At 32.0% G+C, this 13,040-nt stretch overlaps 1 protein-coding gene across 1 annotated transcript in view; it reads left to right on the plus strand.

Moving 5' to 3' along the window:
* The first annotated feature begins 5,444 nt into the window (after nt 1–5,444).
* Nucleotides 5,445–13,040, plus strand: part of LOC126903616 (glypican-6) — a 31,499-nt gene continuing 23,903 nt past the window's right edge. The window contains exon 1 of the mRNA XM_050681930.1: nt 5,445–6,006. Within this exon, the coding sequence (XP_050537887.1) occupies nt 5,682–6,006 (325 nt within the window). The 5' untranslated portion in view covers nt 5,445–5,681. The remainder of the gene's footprint in view (nt 6,007–13,040) is intronic.

The following is a 13,040-nucleotide window of genomic DNA, read 5'->3' on the forward strand; positions in this document are numbered from 1 at the left end:
TTTAACTAATTGCGGTCACTTTTTTTTTTAAAACATCTAGTCTATGATAAATAAAGATTCAAGATGGCAAGTAGTTTAATTTTATAGATCAAGTTCCATAATAAAGATCGAATAAATTAAATAAATATTTTAAGACAATGCTATAAGATAAAATAACGTTATAGTTCAAAGAGAAAGCGAATAAGTACAATATTATAATAAATATTTAATTATATGTTATTTAACTCTATAACTCATAATCAGTGTTATTTGCAAAATTATTTTTAATTGCTCTCTTACAATTATTACAAGTATATGTATTCGTTAGAACAATTAACGTCATTACGGTTAATATTTTAATGATAATTATTCATAATTTATCAGTAATTAGTTTAGAAATTTTAAAATCAAGTAATAAAACGTTATCATTAAAAAAAATTACAATCGAGACAATCATGAAATAAAAAAATTTATTACATTTATTTACTTTAATCCTACGTTTTCCTGCTAAATTAAACAAAACAGGATTTTTAGCATCTGGTACACGCTGACTTATGATTACAATTATGGTAAAAAAAACCAAGGAGTCTGCAAAGAATTTTACAGGTATGTGACTTCCAACATTAATTCTATTCTCACGCTTAAATAACTATATAACTACATTACTACCGTTTTATATTAACAACAATTTTGTACTGGACATTATTTTTACTTTACTAAAGTAACTAAACAGCAGTCCATAAGCCTTGAGACTGATAAGTTGTCGTAATCGATGTCACGAGTACAACCGTCAGGATTCTTAAATACACGGGGAATACGTTTTAATAATTTTTGTAACCTCGGCTATTAATGAGATTTTGAGTGACTTTTATTATAAATAAAAAAAAAAAAGATCAGACAGTGATATATACTCTGTAATTTATTGTTTAACTTTTTACTTTATTTTTCGTATATTTTTCCTTAAAATATTGTGGTAACCAATTAACATAATGGTATCCTATGATTCATAAGCTATGATTTAATAAGAAGCTGTTATGTTGTAGTTTAATGACTAAAAATATTGTATTAGTGAAACAAATTCTTGTACGTGTTATTTTTATTTTATTTTCATAAAAATATAATCAAATAAAGCTGATTTAAAAATTCATTATTTTGTAAATTTTACTAAATTGAATAATACACTAAAGTATTTCTGCAGATTCTCTTGGAGCAGTATTTCTATTTAGAAATAAAATTATTTGTCCGTAAATAATGTAGAGGATGTTGAATATATCATTGTTAATAATATCTATGTAACGACCAACTAAGAAAATCTGTAAGAACCTTAAAAATATTTTGACATGTGTCAGTATTCTACTGATATCAGCTGACCGGATTTCATTTTTATTTGAAATACGCCCAAAAGACTGTCTACCCTTAAACAATAAACTCCAATAAAAGCAAAGAATTATTTTGACCTCGTCCTGTGTATGATTAGAATGTATTTCTTTTGTTGAGTGAATTCGATTTTTGTTTTTTATTCAATTTTTCATATTTCATAAGATTAAATTTTCTGTGCGACAAACAGTATAAAATGTAATTCCCGTTTGCTTAAAAATAATTATTATTTTGAACAATTTAAACTATAAATTATTCTTTTCAAAATGTATGTTTACTTAAATATGTATTGCGAAAAGAATATATTTACTAAAAAAAATTAATGTCATTATTTTTACATGAAAGAAAATTAGTAATTTTGTCCAAAAATTAATTTGAGAATTAGTTCAATTCAAAACATGAAATAAATTTTTATTTTGATTTATGTTTATTTCTACACTTAAGTGTAAATTAAATTTAATTGTCTGGCAAAATATAGAGTAACGAGAAAATAGTCATCTTTTCTTTGGAAATTTAATTCGTTACACTCCTCGTTCATTAATACATTAAAAAAAACTAATATTAAAAAATTATTTTTTTCATTAAAAGTTTTTACTGAACCTCGTTCCGTCCAATCATTCAAAAAACGATGTTTAAACTAGTGATGGATAACGATATATTTTTCAAAATCGACATTATTTTTATTTTAGCATTGATGATATCATCTATATACTGATGTGTCCAAAAATATTTAAACTAATCAATAGTCCAACTTGTTTTAACTTCATAAAGCTATCTATTAAAAACTCTTGTTTTTAACATACAGAAATTTTACTATAAATAATTAATATAAACCTTAAAATTATTTGGTTAATATGTATATTAGAAAAAATTATTTTTCATATTTTATCATAATCACATTAAATAAAGTATAATTTAATGAAAATTTTTATGATTTCATAAATTTTTTATTAAAAAATACTGGTATTGGTTAATATTTGAATAGTTTATGCCGTATAATAATATTCTATAGATAAAATAAATACTTAAAAAGGTTAATATGTAGATAAATTCTTGACATGTCTCACAAACTCGTTTATTAAATAGTTATATACTACATGAGCAATAAAACCTTATTAATGAATCATATGATAATATGCTTATGCATATGCAATTCTATAAGAAGATGTAACTAAAATGTTAAGAGTGCATCATTCCAAACATGGAAAATTTAACTTGTGCAAAATTCCATTTTTACAAAATTGTTTATTTCTATGTTTGCTATTTAATCTTAAATTGTATAAACTCCAAAATAACTTCTCCAGCAAAGAGTGATTTGGTAATAATTGAAGTATTGGGCGATTTAAATATAATATTTTTTGATAAATTGATTGCTAATATAAATATTATAAACTTAGTAAGTATTGTAATATTAATTTAGCTCAAGTAAAAAAAAATTAATATTTTAAACTCTACTACTTAATAGTATTGTAACAAAATTATCTTATTAAGTTGTAACATAATGAAATATGAATAAATCGGTACATGTAATTTATGTGTGAATTCATAATAAATGAGTAGATTTTTTCTCTAGACTAAATTGAACTTGAGAGAATTCAATCGAATGGTAAATTTAATTCAAATTTAAATAACTTAATTTTTCTTGCGAATATTTAATACATTGAAGTGTAATTGAAGAACCTTATTGTAAATTTTATGTAAATATACTCCGAGAATACAGAAGTTTGAAGCTACACATGAAACTACGATTGCATAGAACACTACACGCACAGTTATTATTATATTGTATGAGTTATCGCCCATTTAATAACACATATTGTGCGGCATAATAACTTTAGGCCATGTTTCTTCGAGTGTATATAATTATTTTATAATTTATTTAGGATATACTCCTACATATTGCATTTAAGAAACATATTAGAAAAGCAGTAATGAATATTTTAATGTATTATAATACATGATTTCGAATGCATATAACAATATTACTGTTATAATTAAATCAACCGAAATGGCCTACCGCAGCAACTAATTCAAAAACAATCACATAGAAAAATTAAGACAAGGTATTTACTTTTAATGTCTTGAAACTATTCACTAAAATACTAATGTATATACAATTTAATCAAAATTGTTCCTATTAAATTACACTACATCATTTCTGTCAGATTTATATATTATTCAGATGTAAAATATATTAAGTAATATAACATAATAAAAATAATAATATATACATGTTATCCAATAATAGTATGATAAACAATTTTTAAATCACAAATTAGTTATTATAAAGTGTATTGCCAATAAGTTTATTAGAGTTTTTATAATTAAATCATACTGGATGGTGTTATTTCTAAGTATTAGGAAGTAGAGTGTTTTCAATATATTTGTTTCCAGAGGAGGTATTTTTTAAAAATTGTTCATTACAAAATGATTTAAGCTAACTTCAACATACCATATTTACATCAGGTTATTCTGAATATGTTAGGAGTTAATTTGCGTAAAATTAAAGTATTACTATCTCTATTAGGTCGTGCAGAATTGTAAATAATTTATTACACGCGGCAGTGATTTTATGTCCTGTGCGCTGGTCTGTTCTTTGTGTACCGGCCAAAGTATATTGAACGACTGTATTTCGAGTACCTACATTTTTTTTGTTCGGTAAACGTTTTTATAATCCTCGTCAACAAAGTAATAACATCTAAGTCGTAAACGAATATTAATTTTTTATGTTGAAACTTTTTTTGCACCATCGACGCAAACGCAATTAATGAACTGCGTTTCAGAAATTATATAAAACCTTTGAGAAGACTAATGAACTATTCACCACGTGTTTTGCCATCTTCATCTTCGACATAAACGTACCCAAATTCAAATTTATGTGACAAATGCCAACAACACCGACAGTAAAATAAAATCATTTATTATTGTTTCACTTAAAGTAATTGTAATTAAATTTAAATTAGGTAAAAAAAGAAATTGTGTGTAACTCAATTGTTAAATTATTATCTCGTTAAATTGCTTGCGCTCAGGTACCGAGAATTCGAGTGGTTCTAAAAAATACTCCATCTGTTTGAAGTAATTATTATTTTGCATATTTGTCTCGTCATGCTACCACATTGTTAAGTTCTTTCAATCGAATTTCCCATCGTTCAGTCGAAAGTATATTTGAAAAACAAATCATAATAATGAAAGACTTCTTGACGTCTATTTCTTCAAGTTAAATTGTCTGTAATTAATTTACTAGGTAGAGTAGAAACATGCATTTACCATTGATGACTTTATACCTTTAGCTACGTTCAAACCGTGTAAGGTGTTCAATTGGTTACCTGAACATCGGTAGGTGCTCACGCTATCAATGTTTTAATTGTTTACAATGTTATTTTCACTGCTGCAGTGCTCACTATACATTGGATTTTCTCATACACGTGTAATCGTGGTAAAAATAAGTATAAGACTTAACAATAATTAGATTCTCCCCAATGGCATAACACATTTGAGAACGTAAGTAATTTCTACTCAACTTCGTTCTGAGTTTTATTTGAATATCCATATACGACAAAATGATTGATGTTCCTGTAAATTTATTTCGAATGAGTAACGGTGCGTTTTGGAAAAAATAACTATTATTGGGATGTATAAAACGATATAAATTTAAATGGCTTTGTAATCGTAGTTGATATTTTTCACCACAATTTTTGCTACAACCGAACGTTAAGACATAAATGAACTCAATTTTATAGCATGTGCAATTTTTATTATTAAACGACAATCCTAAATAATGTAATAACTACTGCCATGATCATTATAAATTATTTTTATGATTATAACGGTAATAATCGTTTGGAATAAATGATAATGACTATCTGTAATCGGGCAGTAATAACAATAATATATTTATTACTAATGAATGGAAATGTATTCCAATTAATGAATATCCACGGCGGCGGTGATCGCACACACAGGTGGACACCGGTGGCCGACTTCGGGGTGGTTCGGACGTCGCCGTCGGTACCGACCGTGAATCATCTGGCTTCCCAGTCGGTGCCACCGCCGACGACGCCGCTGCAGCTGCACCGATCATCACCCGGTTGGTTAGTGGTGCTTGTGCGAATGCCGGAGTTGGTCGACAGTACGTTGTGGCTCGTCGTGTCTCTACACCGTTAGCACCGGAGGCGTCTCGTCCGGAACTCGACGCGTGTTATCTTGGATAATATAATACGGATCGATAAAATCGCTCACGATTAGTGACGGTCCAGTAAGAGCCGTGCAAATGATACTTCGAATGATTAATACAAGTTTCGATTACTCTTGAATGTAAGCCCTGAATGTTTTGTTTGTTTTTTGGCTATTATTCTGCGTTGTATATTATCGGCCAAGTGGATAAAAGGCAATATTTTGCGGCGCCTTCTACAGTAAACAAAAACAATATGTTTTCGACGGATAAGTATGCCGGTGCGTTATCACAAACGCGTTCAAGACGCCGGCCGTGTCGTTACTATGGCGTCCCGTCGGCCGTCCTGCTGCTAATGGCTAGTGTGGCAGTGAACACGGCCCAGCCACCACTTCCTTCGCCGTCGTGTTACAGGACGTCCAACTACTTTCGTACCCATTTAAACGACACGTCCAACGTGTTGGCCCAACCGACATCGAGTAAGTACAACGACTTATTCAATATTGACCAAAAACGTTATCGATCAAAGTTCCTCGGGGTGTTTATCCTTTGGGGTGGCGCGTGTATAATTTCAAAAGGGTGACAGTTTATTGCGTTTCCGGACCCTTCCGTACCTTTTTTGCACTCTCCCCACTCTTTCCTTTGTTGAATTTCGCCGTAGTTAATCGATATGATCGACGGGCAGTACACGTGCTGTTTTATAGTAATCTCGCTTTTGGTCGACCACTAAGTTATTGGCAAATTTCCGAAGACAGTTTCCTAGACCATTGACTTTTAAAATAAACAAAATTATTACTTTAAACCAAGAACTATTCATTTGCGTAGTAGTAGTAGACAATATTTTATTTTACTTAAAATGTCAAAAAAAAATAAATAATGTTATCAGCATACTATTCAATTATTTTTTTTACCATAGTATACTTATAAAGTACTGACGAGCCATCTAATGAACCCGTTTGAACTCAAAAAGCGGTGTCTCATAAATGGGTTTTAATCTTAACATTTTGTGCACAGTCGGCACTTAATGACATGATATAATAATATCTTCAGAAATACCTAAATAATATATATAGAACTGAGGTATTTCATAATGTTTATTACATATCGTAGAAAAATGCTCGATATTTTTTTTCAAGGCAGCGTGTGAAAAAAAAATGATGTTAATTGCATAGTGCAAAGTTTATTCCCATACCTCATGTCAAAAGATAATTTTTTTAACAAAATGGCGCTGAAGCTGAAGTCATTGATGTTTATTAAACTCGAGTGCGATTATGACATGTAAACCTAAAATTGATTATCCATAACAATAATTACATCATACGTGTACCTTTAAGTATTTCATTATAACATGCACTCTTTTATTCAAAGCCATACATTGTATTCTAAATGAGTGATTCGACATTATTTCAGTTGAAATGCACTTATCACGATGTCTTATAAGCCCAACAAATATACGGTTCGTAAAAAAATAGTTGCTTATTACTGATTTAATAGTTTAAGTAAGGAAGATAAAAAACTTAGGTTATGAAAAGTTTTAAAAAGTTAAATATTTCCAATTTATGTTTATAAATTGGAAATATTTTATTAAGTAAATTAACTATTTTAGACCACGTAAAATATGAAGGTTATTTAAATTCAATGTAATGTGTTTTGATTTATCTTTGTAATTACACTTTACGGGTAAAAATATTCTGGCAAGTGAAATTTTCTATTATACAGTGATTGAGCTGATNATGTGTTTTGATTTATCTTTGTAATTACACTTTACGGGTAAAAATATTCTGGCAAGTGAAATTTTCTATTATACAGTGATTGAATAAATAAGGGTTGTTGACAGTTACTTTGTATCCTTGTTATTTACAGAAGTACTTTTTATTGGAAATCGTTCAAGAAAATGGTTTCATTTTGTTTGTGCTGTTATAAAATATGATGTTTTAACAAGTATTAAACTTGTTGTGTGCCCTGTGTTATGTTTATTGAAGTTTTTCTAATATATTTTCTACTAGCCGCCCGCCGCATGAAATATTGTACTAATAAAATATATTCTATTCCAAAATTTGTATCGTTTTCATCACAAGTCTAGTGGTCGTGTTGTCCGACGTGCTTAAGACGATCTATTTACGTGTTTCCTAGTGTATTTTCGTCCTGTTTAGGGCTGTTTTTAACGGTTCATTAGAGAAAAGAACAGTTTGTGCGGCCGTTAATTAGCTTGCATTATTCTCGTGTATTTTTGGTATCTTAAACCATGTCGCGTTTATATTTGATTTTTACATTAAAAACAACGCCCAGCGGTCTAAATTAGAAGCTACTGCATTCGACCGCAAGTGTATTTAACCCAAATCATATGGTTAGACATTTTAGAGTACAGTAATCTCGTTTGTGGTGCGGACCATAAACGACCACGAATTTAGAGCATCGTAGTCATTTTTATGAATTTAAGTACATCTGTTATAAACTGATTTCTGTAAACATTTTGGCTTTTGTTTAACGTGCCCGTCGAGGTATCAGTATCGACACGAGTGTCGTCGGCGGTAACCATTCGAAATACCTATTGATTACATTTACAACATTATGAGTGCACTTCATAGTAATGGAAATAATGGAATCGATACGCTGTCTCGTGTGTGGTAATAATGATTGAGATAACACGCTGAGCGATAATTATAACTCGCACGATCAATACAACAATAAAATCACACCGGTAAGGGCTTTTTATTCGTTGTTTCCTTCATTAGCCGAACGCGTTTTCACTCTTTAAGTAGTCCCACTCGGCTTATCTACCCCGACGGTCTTTGAACAATGGTCGTCTCAGACGGAGAGCCGGCCAGACGTATCTTGGGAACAAATACGACTCGTGTGGAATGTCTCCGAGTACACCTAATATTGTATTAGCTGCAAAACGTGTATTTAACCGAACCGGTAGGAGTAGTCGTGAAAGGTTTTAACTCGGTACGTTACACTCACTTGGAGACAAACCAACTCTGGACACATATTAGTTGTGTATAATATGCCTGGAACGACATGATAACCGTGTTCACGTAGTGTGACATTAATTTATACTACAAAAAAAGCTGACATTTATTATCTCAATGACTTTTACACCGACTTTGAATGACTCTTGTTGTTTATCTTTCTAAACTATCATCGATTTGTTTATTTCGGTCCCAACCATATTTTGGTATTTATAGGCCTAGCACAGATAATTAAGTATGGATAGGCTATGTTCAGCAAAGGCCGAGTTCTTTCGGCGCCTTGCGCAAAAAATAATACAATTAACAATTTTGCACCTCGAGGCAACTGCCCACATTGCCACCTTCTCGGGGCGTCCGTCGATGGTGACTTATCAGACGTTCCCGAAAAACTATCCCGAAATAACTATTTTTTTTTTCATTTCATGAACAAATTAATTGAATAATTTATACTTCTATGACTCACGTTATAATATGCCTATGATATTTTTTATGTTAGCATTTCACTGGTAATCGCATTAACTATTGCCTTTGTTGATGACTGGAAAACATTAGATTTTTCGTCAAGTTCCAAACTAGAATAGAGTTAATTATTTGCTCGCGTACAAATCAGTCTTAAATGTCTCGTGTAATATTAAATTATACGATGAGGCGCAGTTAGAGCTATGTATTAACGTACACAACAAAGACACAAAGGATCGTTTGTTTTGAATAATAAAGAAAACATCTTCAAAATAAAACAATATTGTCTATCAAAATTAAAAACTATTCCACAGTGCACACGTACAATTAATCTTTGTGGGCCCTTACAAAATTAATATTTCATCATTTATCTTTTATATTTTTAATAATATAGAACAACATTTACGGGAATTGAACTCGAGGACGGTGCGCCTCTATTCAATAAAATGTTTTGAATACAAATTTAATGTGTCTGAATATGTGGTCTGTTAGAATTCTACTGAAGATTTCATGAATTAAAGCCTGTAGACGATTGCAAGTATATTAAGGTTAGATTTGTACATCATTTGTCAAATTCAATAGATGTTTTTTCGTTCTTTAATCTAGTAGACTTAAAATAGAATTCGAAAAAAACGTTATTTTTAACGGAAAAATACTTTCAATCGATTTTTAATTGTAGTAATGACATATGCGAGTCGTGTAAGTGCTTGTTTTTGAAAAATCAAACACGACGTTCGTTTTGTTCAGATCAACATAGGGAGACGTGTAATTTTTTTATATTTTTATGATATCAACACGTCGATTGTAACACCAGACTTATAAAAAATAAACGTATTAAGTTTTAGCATATTTAACGCAACATCCCATTTCAACACTAATGTGTGTAATGGCCTCTTCTCGCTTACGACTCTTAAGTGCAATTTTAAATAAAATATTATTGATGAAAATACCTATTCAATTACACGATCCTCTCAGGTATAATTTAACATTTTAATTTAAAGTTTTTGTCCGTGCATTTGTTAAATAATCATTACGAATGATAATCGCTAAACAATTATATATTTTTAACACTCTAAGGTGCGAACGCCCCCGAGGCTCATCTCGAATTTTACTAGCCTAGTCATAATTAGTGACAGAGTTTTTTTGTTTTTTTGCTCGTCGCTTTTAAGGTAGCGATATTTTCCATAGGGAGGCCATCTTCAGGTACCACCTTAATCCGTTAACACTGAATTAAAAGGAAATAGTACGATAAATAGGAAAAGACTTGAGCTGCCCTCTGACTGTGCTAATGCACAATGGAACATTAATACAGCAATCCGAGTACGATAATTATATAGTTCTTATCGAAAGTACCCTTTGGGGATATATCAGACGTAGTTGGTCCATTATAACCTCTGAAGATCTTGGTAATTAACACTAAAAGCCGTGCTCTTACGACAAACTCGTTTTTAATATGAATAATATTTTTGAAACGTCATGGTGAAAATACACACGGGCTGGTAGCAACGGTAGTGTTCGCCCAGTAAACCCAGTGTAATGATACCAGTGAGTTTTTTCTCACAGATAACATTTTAGGTTTATCCGCTAGTGTGTGAATGTTGATTATTGACCGGCTAAAAGCTGTTTAATGGATGACGCGGTCGATGTTCGTGTCCGGTCACGTTCCGGCGTTAGGTCATACAGAATTAAAAGAGGAAGTGTTCTTGGCTTGGTGTTAAAAACGGCGAGTCTTCTACATAATTCTCGTTAAACGACCGTTTATCTCGTATTTTTTCTCTATAAAAATATGTCATAAAACTTCTTGTTTATGCCGGTTGCTTGTGCTCAAAACAGCGATGTTTAAAAAATGGTTGTTATGTTAGAACAACCCGCCTGTGGATTGTTATCAAATTGTCGTGCCATGTCGTTATTTAGACTTTATTCGTCCTGGTTCTCACACTTATTTCTTTGTTTTCGAATCTTTCTAGTGATCTATATTGCCTTAGGTTCTGAATGAAAGATAAAAAATATACGAGACAAATCTTCGAGCTAATAAAATTTCAAACCGATTCTTTGAAACTTCCCCGAGGACATGGATATCCGGTCGGGGTATCTTTATGTTCACACCGTTAAAACGTAATATATCTGCTACAAAATCGGTTTTCTTGAAAATCAGATGGTTAGTGACTGATAGTTTAATAAATTCATTCAGATTATCTTATACGTGATGTTGAATAATAATTTTGGTTCACATAAAATAAATTTGTCAATATCATTATGCTACTTTCGAGGGGAGTTTTAGTAGTTCAGTAAATTAAATAATAAAAAAATGGTTATTCGTATTTTCGATTAATTTACTAAGATTGCCATTCAGAGAAACTGAACAAAGCGTTCATACATTAAAAAATAATGAATAGAGTTTTATGCGTTGAATTAAATTTTTCTACGCGGTTGTAGTCGTTTATCATTTCAATTGTTTGTCTATGAGATGTTGGCGTCCATCATCAGTTTTGTCTTCATGTGCCATTGGATTTCTAGTATTGTACCGTATTGTAAAACTTGATTTTTCATAATGTACTCGAGAAGGGCCCCCCCGGTAAGCCTTATTGATTTACGACTGCGCGAGGGTAATGAGATATGAAACGGACATTTTCGAAGTAGTCGATCAAACCGGAAATAACGTGGCTTCTTCCGGTATTTCTACAGCTGTTCCAATACATTTATTACTTGTCTGACCGTTTGCCGAAACAGTAAGGAGAATAGGATATAATAATAATTTGGACTCCTCCTCCGCCCGTACCCCTTCCTTACAGTTCCGATTGTTTCCCCTGGGCGTGCCACACTATGTGCGCATGTATTATGTATGATATACGATACACAATCAGCATAATGTTATTAATAATAAATACCATTAACGGCGCGAGGCGGTCATCGAAGAACTGGTAATATAATATACTCATCACGAGTGCGCAAGCTGTAAAGACGGACATGGCCGGTAATGGATATGAATATACACACAAGTTTTGTATTTCTCCTACTAATACACAAAAGTGTTTAAACACAACGCGGCCGAACCGGACAGGTAGTAGGTAATATGTATATGTATTAGAACATGCACACTTGGACCATGGGAGCCCGTTCTGAATACCTAATCTCTTGTAAGTATATGTATCCGTCTCCCTCTAGATGCGCACATCGATGTTAATGGTGAATTACGGACTGACATTGAATGAGATTTTTTCAGTGGTATTCATTAGCCGCCGTTATTATCTCCGTCTTGCATCGTCGTCACGCATACAGACCAACCAAATATTTACAATTGTTTTTTTTTTTTTTATACCCTGATGTTTTCTATTCGCTATCTTGTAAGCTTTAAAATTGCCGTACGACTATTTTGTCCACTACGCGTCAGTCCATTAAGCAGTTGTCCCTTTGGATTTAAGTAATATCGAGTGAGCCAATCACGGGACTTGTTTAAACTTCCTCGACAATGTTTTACAACGGGTTAAATACTTAACTACTGTAAATGGAAACAATGAGAAAAAGGAAGAGGTGGATTGTTAGTACATATATTTGTGGAGAATGCCATTATTTGATTCAGAAATCAAAATATAGTACGCGATTATTGAATTATTGCTGAATAATTCAGTCGATTTGAGTTGGTAGCAGAATTTTGACTAATCTTATGAAGGTGGCATTGAGTATTTTGACTCGTGACACTTTTTATACGACTTAAACCTCGGGGAAGATACACCTCACCGGTGAAACACGTCCTGGTCACGTCCAAACACTTCAGCTCGTGTGTTTCCTCCTGACATTAAACGCGACTACCGGACGGCATGTATCAACAGTGTTCTTGTCGTATAAAAGTGACGTGTTTCGTTTTCATAGGTACATGCGGTACCCCCCGGTATTTTTTACCGGCGCACTTATTGTCTAGTCATTCCGACTTGCATAGCCACCACGGCGAGGCTCACACACGTACACAAATAGTATAATCTTTTGTTCCCATAACTGCATTTAAAAAACACAATGCGCAGAGGACGGTGCTCGCATACTTGTAGTTCGCCGACGCTATGTGTGTGTGGACAGCGCCGCCGCTC

The sequence above is a fragment of the Daktulosphaira vitifoliae genome, unplaced genomic scaffold, assembly GCF_025091365.1.
Source record: "Daktulosphaira vitifoliae isolate Bord-2020 unplaced genomic scaffold, ASM2509136v1 Scaffold_4, whole genome shotgun sequence".
Lineage (NCBI taxonomy): Eukaryota > Metazoa > Arthropoda > Insecta > Hemiptera > Phylloxeridae > Daktulosphaira > Daktulosphaira vitifoliae.